This window comes from Euleptes europaea, chromosome 17, assembly GCF_029931775.1.
Source record: "Euleptes europaea isolate rEulEur1 chromosome 17, rEulEur1.hap1, whole genome shotgun sequence".
Lineage (NCBI taxonomy): Eukaryota > Metazoa > Chordata > Lepidosauria > Squamata > Sphaerodactylidae > Euleptes > Euleptes europaea.
This window is the reverse complement of record NC_079328.1, coordinates 46,449,561-46,466,112: the sequence shown is the minus strand read 5'-3', so window position 1 is coordinate 46,466,112 and position 16,552 is coordinate 46,449,561. Positions and strand designations below refer to the sequence as shown.

Here is a 16,552-nt window from a genome sequence, read left to right as displayed (position 1 = left end):
CTTGAAAGACCAAGCTATTATAACAAATGAGCTAATTAAATGAATCCAGCAGCTTGTCCATAGGATCTGCTGTGTGCCCTTTCATCGGACATACATTATGTATTACCTAATAAGGCATACACTGGGATCCGCGCTCGCAGATATGCCGGTAAAAAGCCTTTTGCGGGTTCACCAATTGAGATTTGAGAAGGCCAGGTAACGTTTAACCTCGGGCAGACAGGCTGGTATTTACGAAGGGCAGAAAGCATTACATTCTGTTTGCCAAGGCTGCTTGATTACATTAAAGAAAAAAAACTTTTCTCAAATAAAAATGTATTGATTGGGCTACATCAAGAAACCGCCTATCATTTATTACACCAAGAATCTCCCATAAACTGTCAGAGGTCCATCTCTGTTTCTGTCATATACATACATTACTGGTAATGAAAATAAAGAGAATTTTCCGCAGGATTTGGTTTCCAAATTCTATTGAGCAAGCATTCCTTTCAATATAGTCCTTTATTCTTGTATTTTTTTTAATGAAATAACTTCTTACATAGTGTAATGTGCTTTGATTGTGGGATCCTGCATGGTGGAGGGAGGGTTGGGGTCACTGGGGATGTGGGGGGGGGGAGGTAGTTGTTAATTTCCTGCATTGAGCAGGGTGTTGGGCTAAATGACCCTGGTGGTCCCTTCCAACTCTATGATTCTGTGATTCTACATGTGCTTGCTATGGGGCGGGTTGGTTTTAATGATTTTAAAATGTGATTTTATCATGTATGCTTTAAATTGTTAGCCGCCTTGGGGGCCCTTATGAGGGCAGAAAGGTGGGGTATACATGTTGTAAATGATAAATATTAATAAATTATGGTAACTAAGGTTGCCAACCTCCAGATGAGAACTGGAAACCTCTCAGAATTAAAACTCATTTCCAGCCGATAGAGATCAGTTCCCCTGGAGAAAATGGCCGCTTTGGCAATTGGACTCTATGGCATTGAAGTCCCTCCCCAAACCCAGCCCTCCTCAAGCTCTGCCCTAAAAATCTCCCGTCAGCGGCGAAGAGGGAGCTGTCAACCCTATCTATAAAAGGAACAGAAAATCTGTACGGTTGCTGGATCCCCCCCCCCACCATTCCTTTCTCTTGTTTTTTTCCTTGGGTGACAAAGGTGGAGCAAATCTCTCTATTGATTGATACTGGCAGCTTCTTCAGAAAGCAGACTTATGTCACCCATGGTGACAATTTATATCTCTTCCTCTGCTGAACGTTTAGCACGGGAGGGGGGGGGGCATCTCCGCATTGCTCTGACATGAAACGGCTCCTATTGTTCAAAGGCCCAGGTTGGGCAACAGTGGGATTTATGTCCAGTTGAGTGGGAGGAAAGCAGCCAGGCTGGGAGTCTCAACCGCTAAGGCCACGGAAAGCGTCAACCCGGTGGCTAAATTTACTGCACCTGACTGTAAGCTGAGTGGGGTGGGTGGGATTTATGACCCCCAGTGCAGAATGAATGAAACAGAGCGAGGGTGGATCGGAAAATTCACTGACCCAAGAAACAAGAGGGCTTAGGGGGTGGATTCTTGCAGAAATGATCCAAACTCTGAACTGAATTCTAATGTGCACCTCCACAATTTTTTTTCCTTTTGCCAAAATGTCCAGTCTTCATTATATCGCTCGCCATTAAAGACCAGGGCCATGTGCACTCTTACCATTTGCGGCGCCGGCTTCCGCGGGCTTTCCTTGTATGTTCCCACTGCAACTCACCTGAAGGATTCCGAGGACGTCTCCAGAGCGCAATTTCGCCGAGTTAAGCGCATCTGCTTATACGGTGAATTAGAAAAATAAAAGGTCCTCCATACCTGGTGCCTTACAGTGGGAACATGCAAACTGTGTTCGATCTTCCTGCTGTCAGCCGAACCCCGCATCCGCCCCGCCTCCCTTACTCACACTGGACCAATTGCCGTCCTTGCTTGGAGAAGCCGACTGGGCATGCGTGGGAGCGTGCCGGTCTGGGCTTATCAAAAGCAGCAGACAAAGGCGGCGTGGTGGGAACAGAAATTTAAACTCATCTTGGATGTTGGTTCTTGTAGGTTATTCGGGCTGTGTAACCGTGGTCTTGGAATTTTCTTTCCTGACGTTTCGCCAGCAACTGTGGCCGGCATCTTCAGAGGAGTAACACTGAAGGACAGTGTCTCTCAGTGTCAAGGGTGTAGGAAGAGTAATATATAGTCAGAAAGGGGTTGGGTTTGAGCTGAGTCATTGTCCTGCAAAAGTAATGTGCTAATCATTGTCCTGTAAGTATCAAGATAATGTGCTAATGAGGGTATGGTATGTTAATAAGGAACCATTGTATCCTGAAGTGATCTGTTAATGTGTGTAATCCAAAGCTAATCTGCATGGCTATTGTTGAATGTTGGATGCTTTTGTACTGGACGTGTGTAAATAGTGAGGTAAGTTGCTGGTGCGTTCACGGGCCAGATCAAACAATTAACCATCATTTAAGTTTTCAGTTCAGTTCAGATACCTTTATTGGCATATCCAACATTCATCCAAGTACAGTAAGGACGTAACATAACTTATTAAAACGAAGAGTGAATTGCCATCACACCAACAAAAAAATTAGCCACAATTTCTATGATTTTAGGGTCCTGGTTATTAAGAAGGGTGAGAACCTTTGAACCGTTAGAAAATCCCTCCAACTGAATCAAACTAGTATTTAAGAGTTTTAATCGTAATCTGTGATACAAAGGGCACCGAAGGAGAACATGTTGAATGGTTTCCGTCTCTTCCATAGAGCAAGGACACAGTCTATCGGGAAGGGGGACAACCAGTATAACGGCCAGTTAGTAAGGCTGATGGTAATACATTAAGTCTGGCTAGTGAAAAAGCCCTGCACACTTCTGGAGTGTACAGTTGATATAAATACGTGGCAGTTTCACCAGATTTAGGGAAAACCATCATTTAAAAAGCAGTTGAAACAGCAGCAGAAAGACAAGGAAACCAGCACTCCGCAACCCTGGGTTTGCCAACTATGGGTTAGGAAATTCTTGGAGATTTTGGGGGGTGGAGCCTGGGGAGGGTGGGAATTTGGGGAGGGGAGGGAAACTAGTAGGGTTTCATACCCTCCAAAGTAGCCATTTTCTACAGATATTTGTAGTTCTTTCTGTCTGGAAGAACAGCTGTATTTCCAGAAATTATTGATCAATAGGGTCGCCCAGTTCCTCTTTGCCAACAGCGGGATTTATGGGGCAGAGCCTGAGAAGGGTGGAGTTTGGGTAGGGGAGGGATTTCAATGCCATAGAGCCCAATTGCCAATGCGGCCATTTTCTCCAGGGGAACTAATCTCTGTCACCTGGAGATCAGTTGAAATAGTAGGAGATCTCCAGCTCGTACCTGGACGTTGGCAACCCTATTGATCAGTCAATTAAAACATTTATGTCCTACCTTTCATAGTTCAAGGCAGCATACAGGCTCCACCCCCAAATCTCCAGGAGTTTTCCAACCTGGATCTGGCAACTCTATGAGGCCCCTTACCTAGGGTTGCCAAACTCCAGGTAGTGGCTGGAGATCTCCTGCTATTACAAATGATCTCCAGCCAATAGAGATCAGTTCACCTGGGGAAAATGGTCGCTTTGGCCATTGGACTCTATGGCATTTAAGTCCCTCCTAGGGTTGCCGGGTCCCTCTTCGCAACCGGCGGGATATTTTGGGGGGTGGAGCCTGAAGAGGGCGGGGTTTGGGGAGGATAGAGACTTCAATGCCATAGAGTTCAATTGCCAAAGCAGCCATTTTTTCTCCAGGTAACTGATCTCTATCAGCTGGAGATCAGTTGAATTAGCAAGAGATCTCCTGCTACTACCTGGCAGTTGACAACCTTAGTCCCTCCCCTTCCCAAACCTCGCCCCCTCAGGCTTCGCACCAAAAACCTCCCGCTGGTAGCGAAGAGGGACCTGGCAACCCTACTTGGCAAAAGATTCAACTCTGTACTGGGGTGTGACATATCTGTCCATTGCCCAGTTCTACTGTCCACAAGTACCTGTCCCCATCCCAGTTCATTTTCCTGGCCCTCTAGATTTCAATTTGCTTATTACATAGACATGTTTTATCCGCCTGCCTGTTCTTCACATCTTTTTGAGCCTACCTTGTCCCTCAGAGGCCACACAAATAGATGTTTAAGCAGAGACAATAAACCTTCTCCTGCGTGTCCCTGCATAAAATGAGTTCTCTCTTTCCTCAATGCATGGCAGAATGTTGCTAGCTTGTTCAAGCCCCCAATCTTTAGTACCCAGAGGGGAATCCTCATGCTTCCTTAAGAATTCATTTGTTCTTTAATTAAGGAACATGTTTTTCCCCCTCTAATTAACAAACCAACCTTTCTAATATAAATAGATCCCCAAACATGGTTGTTTTGATTTGTTCTGTGCTTGGGAAAGAGGTTTTAGTACCGGAGACCCAGGGAGGTAAAGTTGATGTATCCTTCCGTTCCCATTCAAGCATTATTTATTTCTTATTAGGGGGAGTGGCAGAGTTCACCTGATCATACAGCTAATACAGCACAAAACAGTCAAAATTTCAATTATCAATTTGAAAACGTGGTGTAGTGGTTAACAGCAGTGGTTTGGAGCTATGGACTCTGATCTGGAGAACCGGGTTTGATTCCCCACTCCTCCACATGAGCGGCAGAGGCTAATCTGCTGAACTGGATTTGTTTCCCCACTCCTCCACATGAAGCCAGCTGGGTGACCTTTGGCTAGTCACACTCTCTCAGCCCCACCTACCTCACAGGGTGTCTGTTGTGGGGAGGGGAAGGAAAGGTGATTGTAAGCCGGTTTGATTCTCCCTTAAATGGTAGAGAAAGTCGGCATATAAAAATCAGCTGGATCTCTACAGTTAGGAGAACAGATGTAATTCTGGGAGATCTCCAGGCTCCACCCAGAGGTTAAGTCACAAAAAAAAAACAACCACTTGTGCTGCACAAGTAAGGTTACACAAAAACTGCAGCCACTATGGGCCAAATACAATCTCTCAAACAACTATCACAACAATACAAAATAATACAATAAACGTAATACCAACAAGCTCAAATTTTGTGTGTCAGTTCTTGTGTATTCTTCCGTATTGTTTTATGCTGAAATGGTATACAATAACATAACTGTTCTAAACCATGTAAGATTAACACAGTCCATAATGTAAAGAATATTCCATTCCCACATTTGAGTATGATGCTGAATCGAAGTTCAAATCTAAGAGTCCAACTGTTAAACTTTCATGCATAGAAGACCTCTATAATGCCATACAATCCTCAGATATAGGATTCCCATTCCCGATTGGTAACATAGAACAAGACCTTGCCAGTTTGTTTACATTGGCAAAACAGGAGACTGAAGAAGATGCGGTGGAAACAGGAATTGATTACCGGATACCTGTATCACCTATGTTTTTCAACTATGTTTTTCCTAAATCTGAGGATTGTATGGCATTATAGATGTCCACTCAGAGGTTGACAACCCTAGTTCCCTGGCTGTCCCTCATCTCAACAGCTTGCACCCAGTGGCACATGGTCTCTGATGAACCTGCCCCTCAGCATCTGACCCCAGCATGCCTAAGATGAATCCTGAAGACTTCCCTCTGTGCTGTTTGCATGGAAAGCAGGTCTTTACATTTTCACAGGAGGCTCATTTCAAGCTCATGCCAGGGTTGTCAGCCCTACCTTTGACATGTATCATTCGCTCTACTTTTGTGAGCGTAAAAGCCCTTACATCAGTGGGTTATTTTTCCAGCAGTTGTATGCATTCTGGGCAAAGAAAACTTGACTGGATCCAAGTGGTCATTTTGGCTGGCTGGCCCGAGGCATAGTGCTAGCCATAGAACGTTGGTCGAGGTTTTTAACTTTTAATTTAGCAATGCACTTAAAGAGTGATATTTCGAAATGGAAAGTGCTCACAATTGCACAAGGAGCGTGCCACAGCCGGCGTTACAGTTTGCATAATGGTCACCGAGTTAATGAAGCACTGCTTAGTTGGAGATGACTTCCACTGATGTTTCATCGGATATGCACACCAATCTTAACAGGCATTGTTGGAAGAGTTTAGTATTGAAACATGCAACAGAAAGCCATGTGCATAAATTGATTTGATGTTGCCCTGGATGTTTTTTCTATTCATAATGTTAATTTAAGATCATTAGAACTAGCAATAGTCTAACTGTGTGACTGTAATTTACTTGTAACTATCATTACTGTGTTTTCCCTGCAGATCATTCAAGACGTCACTCATTTTCACAGATCTCTACAGGCAGGATGTTGATTAGGAAAAAAAAGAAGAAAAGAAATCATGGTTTTCACTGTTTGGAATGCAATGTTTAATGTGACCACGGTCCTGGAAGATGCCAGTTTTGAACACATGAAGCTGCCTTATGCTGAATCAGACCCTTGGTCCATCAAAGTGAGTATTGTCTACTCAGACCGGCAGCAGCTCTCCAGGGTCTCATGCAGGGGTCTTTCACATAACCTACTTGCCTAGTCCTTTTAACTGGAGATGCCAGGGATTGAACCTGGGACCTTCTGCATGCCAAGCAGATGCTTTTATCACTGAGCCACAGACCCTCCCCCTTTGTTTTAAGGGAAGAGAGAGCTGCCCATTGGTACAGAGATGGAGAGACCGTTAGGGTTGCCAGGTCCCTCTTCACCACCGGCAGGAGGTTTTTGGGGTGGAGCCCCAACAGGGTTTGGGGAGGGGAGGGACTTAATTGCCATAGGGTCCAATGGCCAAAGCAGCCATTTTCTCCAGGTGAACTGATCTCTATCAGCTGGAGATCAGCTGTAATATCAGGAGATCGCCAGATAGTACCTGGAGGTTGGCAACTCTACAGAACCGGCTTGTGCTCAATCTAGACTCAGCCTGTAACAATTAGTAAACTGTGGATTAGGCTAGGGTTGCCAAATCCCCCTCGCCAACGGCAGGAGCGTTGTTGTGGTGGGACAGGGGGAGTGATCAGTGCAATAACCATGGAGTTTTTGGAGGAATGTGCTAGTGCATCCCTGTCACTTCTGGGTTTACCTGCTTCCGCCCACCGGCCAGCTAAGGAGCGATGGGCAGCCCCCTTTATTGGTGTGCAAGTGTCCAGCATTATCTGGTATCTGGCAACCCTAGATTAGGCCCAGAAGGAGAGGATCCTATCCTGCCAGCCCTCATTTTAGCACAATTTACAGGCCAATCCCAAGCAGTGTCACATTGTTCTAAACCTATTTTCTGGGATTTATAAATAGGGTTGCCAGCTCCAGGTTGGGAAACACCTGGATATTTTGGGGGCGGAGCCTGAGGAGGGCTCCCAGATCTTCAGGGTTGTTGTAAGGGTATGATGAGAAGGGAGAGTCACTTTCCCTGTGTTGAAGGGAAAGTGGCATATAATTTACCAGACAAAATCTGGCTGTGGTGAAAATATTTTCAGAAAAACATTAAAAAAAACATACACACTCACACACAACAGGCGCATTTGCGGGTCATGGGGGAATTAGCAGGAAGAGCAAGGCTGAATCATGCCCAGGACTCTCTGATTCTCCCCAGCACCCACATTACTTGGAACCCCCCTGAATGGGCAGACAGCTAGTTCTCCGCTAGAGTAGAAAAGCAAGAGTGGAAGAGATTCCCCTGCAACTCATGCAACAAACACACTAACGTAACGAGGGGCAAGAGAAGATCACCACTGGCTGTGGTGACGTGTAGGAACTAGGATTGCCAACCTCCAGGTAGTAGCTGGAGATCTCCTGCTATTGCAACTGATCTCCAGCTAGGGTTGCCAACCTCCAGGTAATGTTGTACAATGTACAGTTACCAATGCTAACATTATTCCTACCTCCAGTGAAACTGGTTTCTTACCTTCCAGGAGATACTCTTGTTAATATTTTGCAATAATTTTGGGATGTGTAGTGTTTGCTTACCATTTTCTGCCTGCTTCCACCTTTTATAAGATCAAGCATTGCACACTTATTTTGAATGCACATACTGTTTTGTATTGGATTGCATCAGTGCATGTTACATTTTGTGATTTGCATGTAATCGTTATTTGTCATTTTGAATATAAGCATATAGATATAGTGGTCCACGTTGCTGTCTCTTTTTGCTCAACCTCCAGGTACTAGCTGGAGATCTCCTGCTTTTACAACTAATCTCCAGCCAATAGAGTTGTGATCACCTGGAGAAAATGGCTGCTGTGGCAATTGGATTCTATGGCACTGAAGTCCCTCCCCTGCCCTCCTCAGGCTCTGCCCCAAAAAACCTCCTGCCAGTGGCAAAGAGGGACCTGGCAACCCTAGTAGGAACACCTTGGATGATATTCCAGGACAAGCTTGTGGAGATACTTAGCAGTAGAGAAACAACATTGTCTGCGAATGTGTTCTTCCACTGGAAGCATATTGGGTGTTTGTGTGTTGCGTGTGTTTTTTTTTAAGTGTCTGTTCTATCTGCTGGCTCCAGAAAGCTCATAAGTGAACCCCCCTGTAGTTTCCCCGAGGTTGTTAGCAACACAGGTCATAGACTAGAAGAGATCCCGCCGTGCTCAGCAAATTGAATGCAATTTCCGTCACTTGAAAGCTTAAGCGGCCCTATTTTTTTTCTCACCCCCTGCCTACATACCAGTGGCGACTGCAAAACAAAATGGAACGGCGTCCACTAAGGAGGAAAAAAAGGACTTTATAATCCTCAGCACACGTTTCGAGCAAAGATGGCTACAGCAACAACACGGATCACTGAGGGAAAAGAAAGGGAAGGCTGAGGGATGGATTTTCTGCTTTTTGACACCCTGTTTGGGACCGAGGGCTGACATCTTCCGAGTGCCCCCTGCTGAACGAGAGCTCATTTTTGTTCATTTACATATTCACTCTGCTGGTTTCCTTCCCATTAGGCTAATTGAAAGAGGGCAGGCTTGCATGCTCTATCTAATATGAGAAGACTCTCTCTGTAACTCGTTTTCCATTTGCTAGCATGGGAGCATCGCCCCAGCTTCCAGTGTGCTGTCATATCACATCACAATACCCCACATGAAACTGTCTTACAATTAACCAGACCATCAGTTTATCATGGGCAGTATTGTCTACTCAGACCGGCAGCGGCTCTCCAAGGTCTCAGGCAGAGGTCTTTCACATCACCTGCTTGCCTGGTCCCTTGAACTGGAGATGCTGCCAAGCAGATGCTCTATCACTGAGCCACAGCCCCTCTCCATGGCTCTCCAGGGTCTCAGGCAGAGGTCATTCACATCACCAACTGTAGGGGTCACCAACCTCTTTGAGCCTGTGGGCACCTTTGGAATTTTGACACAGGATAGTGGGCACAACCAAAAAACAGCTGCCACAGGAGGCAGAGCCAGTCTCAAAATGGTGTAGTGGTTACGAGTGTCAGACTAGAATCATAGAATCATAGAATTGGAAGGGACCACAAGGGTCATCTAGTCCAACCCCCTGCACAACGCAGGGCATTCACAACTACCTCCCCCCCACACACACCCCAGTGACCCCTACTCCATGCCCAGAAGATGGCCAAGATGCCCTCCCTCTCATGATCTGCCTAAGGTCATAAAATCAGCATTGCTGACAGATGGCCATTTAGCCTCTGCTTTAAAACCTCCAGGGAAGGTGAGCTCACCCCCTCCCGAGGAAGTCTGTTCCACTGAGGACTAGTATCTGGGAGACCCGGGTTTGAATCCCCAATCATCCCATGGAAGCTCGCTGGGTGACCTTGGGCCAGTCACACTCTCTCAGCCCTACCTACCTCACAGGGTTGTTGTGAAGATAAAATGGCGGAGAGGAGAATTATGTAAGCCACTTTGGATCCCCCTTGGGGAGAAAGGTGGGGAATACGTGAATTAAATAATGACTGACTGACTGACTGACTGACTGACTGAATGAATGAATGAATGAAGGCTGCTGCAGCTTACCTTCAGTCACACAGTGAAGATCCTTGAGCTGTGGTGGCAACTGTTGCCAAAGCAATGTTGTTGCTGTGCTTAAAATCTGTACAGCCAATCAAATCTCCAAATGGCAGATCAGAAACCTTGCTGGGCTAAAGTCCCATCTGGCACCGCCCACTATCTAAAAAGACTTGGTAAACACCAGGTGTCCACAAGCACTATGTTGGGGATCTCTGACCTAATGCAGAGTCCTTTTTAACTGGAGATGTGGGGGACTGAACCTGGGGCCTTCTACATGCCAAGCGGAGGCTCTTCCACTGAGCCAGAGGCCCTCCCATAGCTAGCCAAATGCCTCTTCTGGGTCCTTCTCCAGTTTTAGACATTATTCTTACATAATGATGAAAAATCCTCAAGGCTACTCTTCTTAGTTTCATGCCATGTGCCTTGTTAAATATCCCCACAAAGGGATATTTAACATGGAGAGCCAGCATGGTGTAGTGGTTAAGAGCGGTGGTTTGGAGCAGTGGACTCTGATCTGGAGAACCGGCTTGGTTTCCCCACTCCTGCACACAAAGCCAGCTGGGTGACCTTGGGCTAGTCACAGTTCTCTCTGAACTCTCTCAGCCCCACTGACCTCACAGAGTGTCTGTTGTGGGGAGGGGAAGGGAAGGTGATCGCAAGCCGATTTTATTCTTCTTTAAGGGTAGAGAAAGTGGGCATATAAAAACCAACTCTTCTTCTTCTTCTTCAAAGTACTTAAAGGCAGTTTCCCATCTGTTCTGCTTTGGGGGCTTCCTCAGCTGGAATGCAACATCCTTGGGTTATTACAGCTTAATGGAAAACAAGCTTCTACCTTTTTGTTAAAAAAGGGGGGGTGATTTACCAGCAATTTCCCCCATTAGCAGTTTTTAACCCCTTTGTTGAAGGAGCATTTGGTGCAAGCTGAATATAAAAGTAAAAAAAAAATGTTCAGAATCACTTGTGTGAACTGCCTTCCGCAAATGAAATGAGTTCCCCCCCCCACTCAATTAAAACCATCGAAGCAGCTTCTAAATGCAGGGGAAAGAAAGCATCCTCGAAATTTTTGAAGGATCAGCACACCCAGTAAGCTCAGAGTTCCCTTGCCGGGTTCATTTTTATGGCGTTTATGGTCAGAAGATGCCTTTAACACTCTCATGCTTGACCGGAAATTCCTCACTCTTTTAAACGCTTCCCTATTGGACACTTGAAAATGTTTGATGGTCATTTGCGAGCATCCCATGGAGGGCTTTTCATAATACATTCATACATACACATGTACCTCTTCTCTGCAACAATTCCCCTATCCTCAAATCACAAATTATATCTTTCCAAGTCCGGAGTAGGGGGAGAAGAGAGTTACCTTGCTTTGCAGGGTAGATTACTCCTATATATTACTTTCCCCAGCATGGATTTTTTCTAGGGTGATGGGAACTGCGTTTTTTCCCCCCACAGCCTTCAAAATTGCATCAGTTGTATGAGAAGGCAGCTATTCCTATCGATTCCATTTATTGTAAGTAAGTTCTGAACGACAGCTATCGGCCGTCCGTCTATGTCTTAATAAAAATCAGCAATGGCACAGATGCAAACACACTCACTACGCTGCTCATTATTACAGGGCAAATGAATCATCAGTGTGATTCTTTGGCCTTTCTTCCACCTTAAGATCCCTCAGGGTAAGCGTGAGATCCTTCTGGAAAATCCCAACAACTTAGCCTGCTGTCCCGGTAAACCAGACCAACGTAAGAAAAGCCATGATGAATTAGACCAAGTCCCATCAAGTCCAGCAGTCTGTTCACACAGTGAGCAACCAGGTGGAAACTCACCTGCCTTCTACTGAATCAGACCCCTGGTCCATCAAAGTCAGTCTTGTCTACTCAGACCAGCAGCGGCTCTCCAGGGTCTCAGGCAGGGGTCTTTCCCATCACCTACTTGCCTGGTCCCTTTAACTGGAGATGCCAGGGATTGAACCTGGGACCTTCCGCAAGCCAAGCAGATGCTCTACCACTGAGCCACAGCCCCTCCCCTTAAAACACATGAAGCTGCCTTATAGTGAATCTGACCCTTGGTCCATAAGTCAGTATTGTCTACTCAGACCAGCAGCGGCTCTCCAGGTCTCAGGCAGAGGTCTTTCACATCACCTCTTTGGTTGGTCCCCTTAACTGGAGATGCCAGGGATTCAATCTGGGACATTCTACCACTGAGCCACAGCCCCTCCCATAAACCTTAATTTCCATCACATGAACACATGAAGCTGCCTTCTACTGAACCAGACCCTCGGTCCATCAAAGTCAGTCTTGTCTACTGAGACCGGCGGCGGCTCTCCAGGGTCTCAGGCAGAGGTCTTCCACATCACCTACTTGCCTAGTCCCTTTAACTGGAGGTGCCGGGGATTGAACCCGAGACCTTCTGCATGCCAAGCAGATGCTCTGCCGTTGAGCCACGGCCCTTCCCCTCTAGAGTCTCCTCTTGAGTGTTCCCTGAAACTAGCAATGCTTTTCTGCTGACTACCTGGGACAAAGAGGTCAGTCTCTTTGCAAAATACAAAATGGGCACACATTTGAGATACTTATAATTTTTGTAACAAGCATTCACAACCCACTGGGAGAACATTTCCGTCTCTGACCTGAACGTTTCCATTACTCAACAAAAGAAGTTCCAAGGGCGACTCCGGAGGGAAAAATAATTCTATTGAATTTATCAGGTTTAATTGTATTAAGCAGGGGTTCAACAAGGACAACATGTTCCTCATTTATTACAGGCATTCAATTAGCTGAAATTAAGCCAATTGAAAAGGAGAGCCAGAGTGGAATAGAAGCTGAGGCACGCAGCTAGGTTTGGGGAGTTCGCATCCCTGATTCCCCACTCAAAGAATCATAGAATCATAAAGTTGGAAGGGACCACCAGGGTCATCTAGTCCAACGCCCTGCACAATGCAGGAAATTCACAACTACCTCCCCCACACGCACCCAGTGACCCCTACTCCATGCCCAGAAGATGGCAAAGATGCCCTCCCTCTCGTGATCTTCCCAAGGTTATAGAATCAGCATTGAATGCTGACAGATGGCCACGAAGTTCAATGCGTGACCTTGGAGTAGTCAGTCTCTTTCACCCTGACCTTCCAACCTAATAGGATTGTTGTGAGGAGAAAATGGGGTGGGGGGAGATGAGTGGGGAAGATGAGACACATGGACTAAGCTCGGTGGAAGGAGGTAGGCATAAAAACAGACAGACAGATAGATAGCTCAACATAACTAGAGAGACACTATTATCTTTCATTGCAATCGCTGGGGATGATCAATGTATTTATCTTCTTTCTTCTGGAAGTCTGCATAGAAATGAATTGGATGGCATTTTAGCCTGACTTTTCACACACACATATACAAACACAATGCGTGCGGGTGTGTGCATGCACACATTATTTGCCAATTTTGGCTTTTAGCCCACAGAAGTGTCTGCTACATGTGCAATACTATGCAGAGTTACTCCAGTCTAAGCCAATTGATTTTAATGGGCTTAGAAGGGAGTAACTTTGGTTAGGATTGCACTGTAAATCTATTTGTTTGCCCCTGTACATTCCTTGGGCTCAGGGTAGTAACAACATTTTAATTTCAAACCTGCTTTTCTTGGTGTCACCTTGACTTTCTGAAGACCTACTTTGTTCTGTATTTTCAGCTTCAGCAATTTTTTTTATGTTTCTTTAAAGCAAAAGTTTAATATCACTCCAGCTTTTACAGTTCCTCCCCTAATTAAGGAACTCAGACATTCGATCGCAAGGGACCAAGAGCCTTTTCACAAGACAACCAACATGCCGGAACATCTGTCCTGCTCAACATTTATTCAAAACAAGCCTTATAAAACCTTCTGCTAATGTTTTTCTTTTAATATGCAGTTTTAAAATCCAAGATGGATTGTGTCCACGGCAATATACGCAAGTTACCACCTATATAAATGGTTGAATGATTTACAGTAGCGAATCTTCTACTTCACATAAGGAAAGGATCAATTCTAGCCATGATGCTAAAGAAGAGAGTGGGGGACCACACGAATAACTAGAAATTAAGGCAATGCCATAATGACAAACCTATAAACAGACTGAAGAGTGACGTGAACCATATTGGCATCTGGCAGGAGCAGGGCTTTTTCAGTGGTGGCCTCAGCCCCGGGGAACTCCCTTGTCTTAGAGGAAGGGGTCTTTTTGAGTTTAAGTGAAAACGCATATCTCCTGCTCGGCTTTGATGAATGGAAGAAGAGCATCTCTATATGTCCTGCAGAAAGAGATGCTGGGTGATGCCGCATCTCTCCTCAGCTGTATGTCAAGAAGCAAGCAAACTTTTCCCCTACCCAGTATCATGAGGACGGTGGAGCTGGAAGAGACAGGGTTAAATCAGCAGGGAGTCCCGAGGGAGGAGGAGGAGGTAAAAAATGAGGTGAAAGCACAGAGAGAAATGAGCTATGTCTGAGTAGCTCAAGACAGGGCGAGGACGCCTCTCTGAAGGACTAAACTCCATCAGGACATTAATGCTATCTAACTCATGCTGTTACCCTGACCTGGATGGCCCAGGCTAGCCCGATCCCATCAGATCTTGGCTGCTAAGCAGATTTGGTCCTGGTTAGTACTTGGATGGGAGACCAGCAAGGAAGTCCAGGGTCGCTACGCAGAGGCAAGCAATGGCAAACCCCCTCTGAATGTATCTTGCCTTGAAAATCCTACAGGGTCACCATAAGATGGCTGCAACTCGAAGGCACTTTCGACCTTTAAACTAGCAGCAGAGCTTTCCAAAATGCAAGGGGAAACGGCAGATGTGCAGGTGCTCACAACCCAGCAACCAGCACTCCACCCCTCACTGTAGGATCGCCACCCACAGGTCGAAGATCACTGATGGAAGTACATACCATGCTGATCACAACTAACAACCAACCAATAAGCACAAACTTGGAGGGAGAAGCCTGTAAACGGTGGCCATATATCTGAAGCCAGTTTACCTGTTGGAGACCCTTCCATGACATGCCCGATGTAAGGTCCTTCCCGGAAGATGGGCCTGTTGTCATTCTGGTCAATAATGATGATGTCGAGCGGGACCGGGCCTTCTATGCTTTTGCCGCTGGCGTCGGTGATCTCCACTTGCAGCTGCAAGAGGGGAGGAGGAGAGAAAGGAGGGTGAGCCAGATTGTTTTAAGACTTCAAACATGGAAGGGGGGGAAAACCAACGAAGAGCTGACATCAGCAGTTCTGCCATAACAAGCTCCCGGCAAGGTTAGCTTTTGAGGTGGCTGAGCTCTCTGCTAAAGGCAGGATGGTTGTGACTGGCGCTCCGGCGACAGAAGCAAAACTAACTAAGAGTGTTCACGCTGAGATCCCCATTGGGCACTTTGCAACTGAATTGCCAAATTTGCTGGAGGACGCAATGAGGGAAGAAAAAAGAGAGGCACAATTTGATACTAATGAAGTGAATATTTGCTTAGAATAAGTCTCTCTACTCCCTCCCCCCCGCCCTCCTTCAAGCATAATTACCCTTAAGGGGAACATAGTGAAGCACAAAATAAATGGGAAGTTAGCCCATAAGCTGAACATTGGGATGGAGAGAACAGAATATTAGCAGAAAGGAACGAGAAAACTTTTGCAAACACACACACAAAACACAAAAACACTTTCTGTTATACAACATATTCTGGTCTGACTGGAGAAGGGTTGCCAGCCTCTAGGTACTAGCTGGAGATCTCCTGTTATTACACCAGATCTCCAGCCGATAGTTCCCCTGGAGAAAGTGGCTGTGTTGGCAATTGGACTCTATGTAAGGTTGCCAGGTCCCTCTTTGCAACTGGCAGGAGGTTTTTGGGGTGGAGCCTGAGGAGGGCAGGGTTTGGGGAGGGGAGGGACTTCAATGCCATAGAGTCCAATGGCCAAAGTGGCCATTTTCTCCAGGTGAACTGATCTCTATCGGCCGAAGATCAGTTGTAATAGCAAGAGATCTCCAGCCAATACCTGGAGGTTGGCAACCCTAACTATGGCATTGAAGTCCCTCCCCTCCCCAAACCCTGCCCTCTACAGGCTCTGCCCAAGAAACCTCCCAACGGTGGCAAAGAGGGACACGGCAACCCTAGGTACTTCATACATGCACATTACAGACTATTTTCATAAGTGGATACAGGATAAGAAGATGGATTTCAGTGAAATTAAAATCTTAACCCGCATGTTCTCTCTCTCTCTCTCTCTCTCTCTCTCTCTCTCTCTCTCTCTCTCTCTCGTGTACGTGCATATCTCTCATGTGTATGCATATCTTTCAGAATTGCTACTGTTTTTTCCTTCAGAAACCTTCATGCACTTAGGAACTGTGTTTGCTTAAGAACTGGAAGACTGTCTACCTCATGCAGTATGTTGCATAGTGACAAGACACCCATCGCATCCTTGACTATCAAACATTTTTTGGAAATCAACCACACTCATCATAACCCCTACTGACATGGCATTCTCAGATCACCCTGAGTTCGTATCAACTTCTATTCACAACTAAAGCAATTCCCTTTCTCCCCTTAAAAAAAAAAAGGTTGTTATACTGGTGGACCTCTGCAAAGATTTGGTGTGTTCTCATGTTGCAAGCTCTGGGAAGTTAATTGGATTTTCACCTGGGAACATATTGTTAAAGTAGACTTTCC

General features: G+C 45.9%; 1 protein-coding gene across 1 annotated transcript in view; it reads right to left on the bottom strand.

The window, feature by feature from the left end:
• The window catches only part of CDH13 (cadherin 13), a 638,997-nt gene that overhangs the window by 241,992 nt on the left and 380,453 nt on the right, over nt 1-16,552 (bottom strand). The window contains exon 6 of the mRNA XM_056862383.1: nt 14,882-15,026. Within this exon, the coding sequence (XP_056718361.1) occupies nt 14,882-15,026 (145 nt within the window). The remainder of the gene's footprint in view (nt 1-14,881; nt 15,027-16,552) is intronic.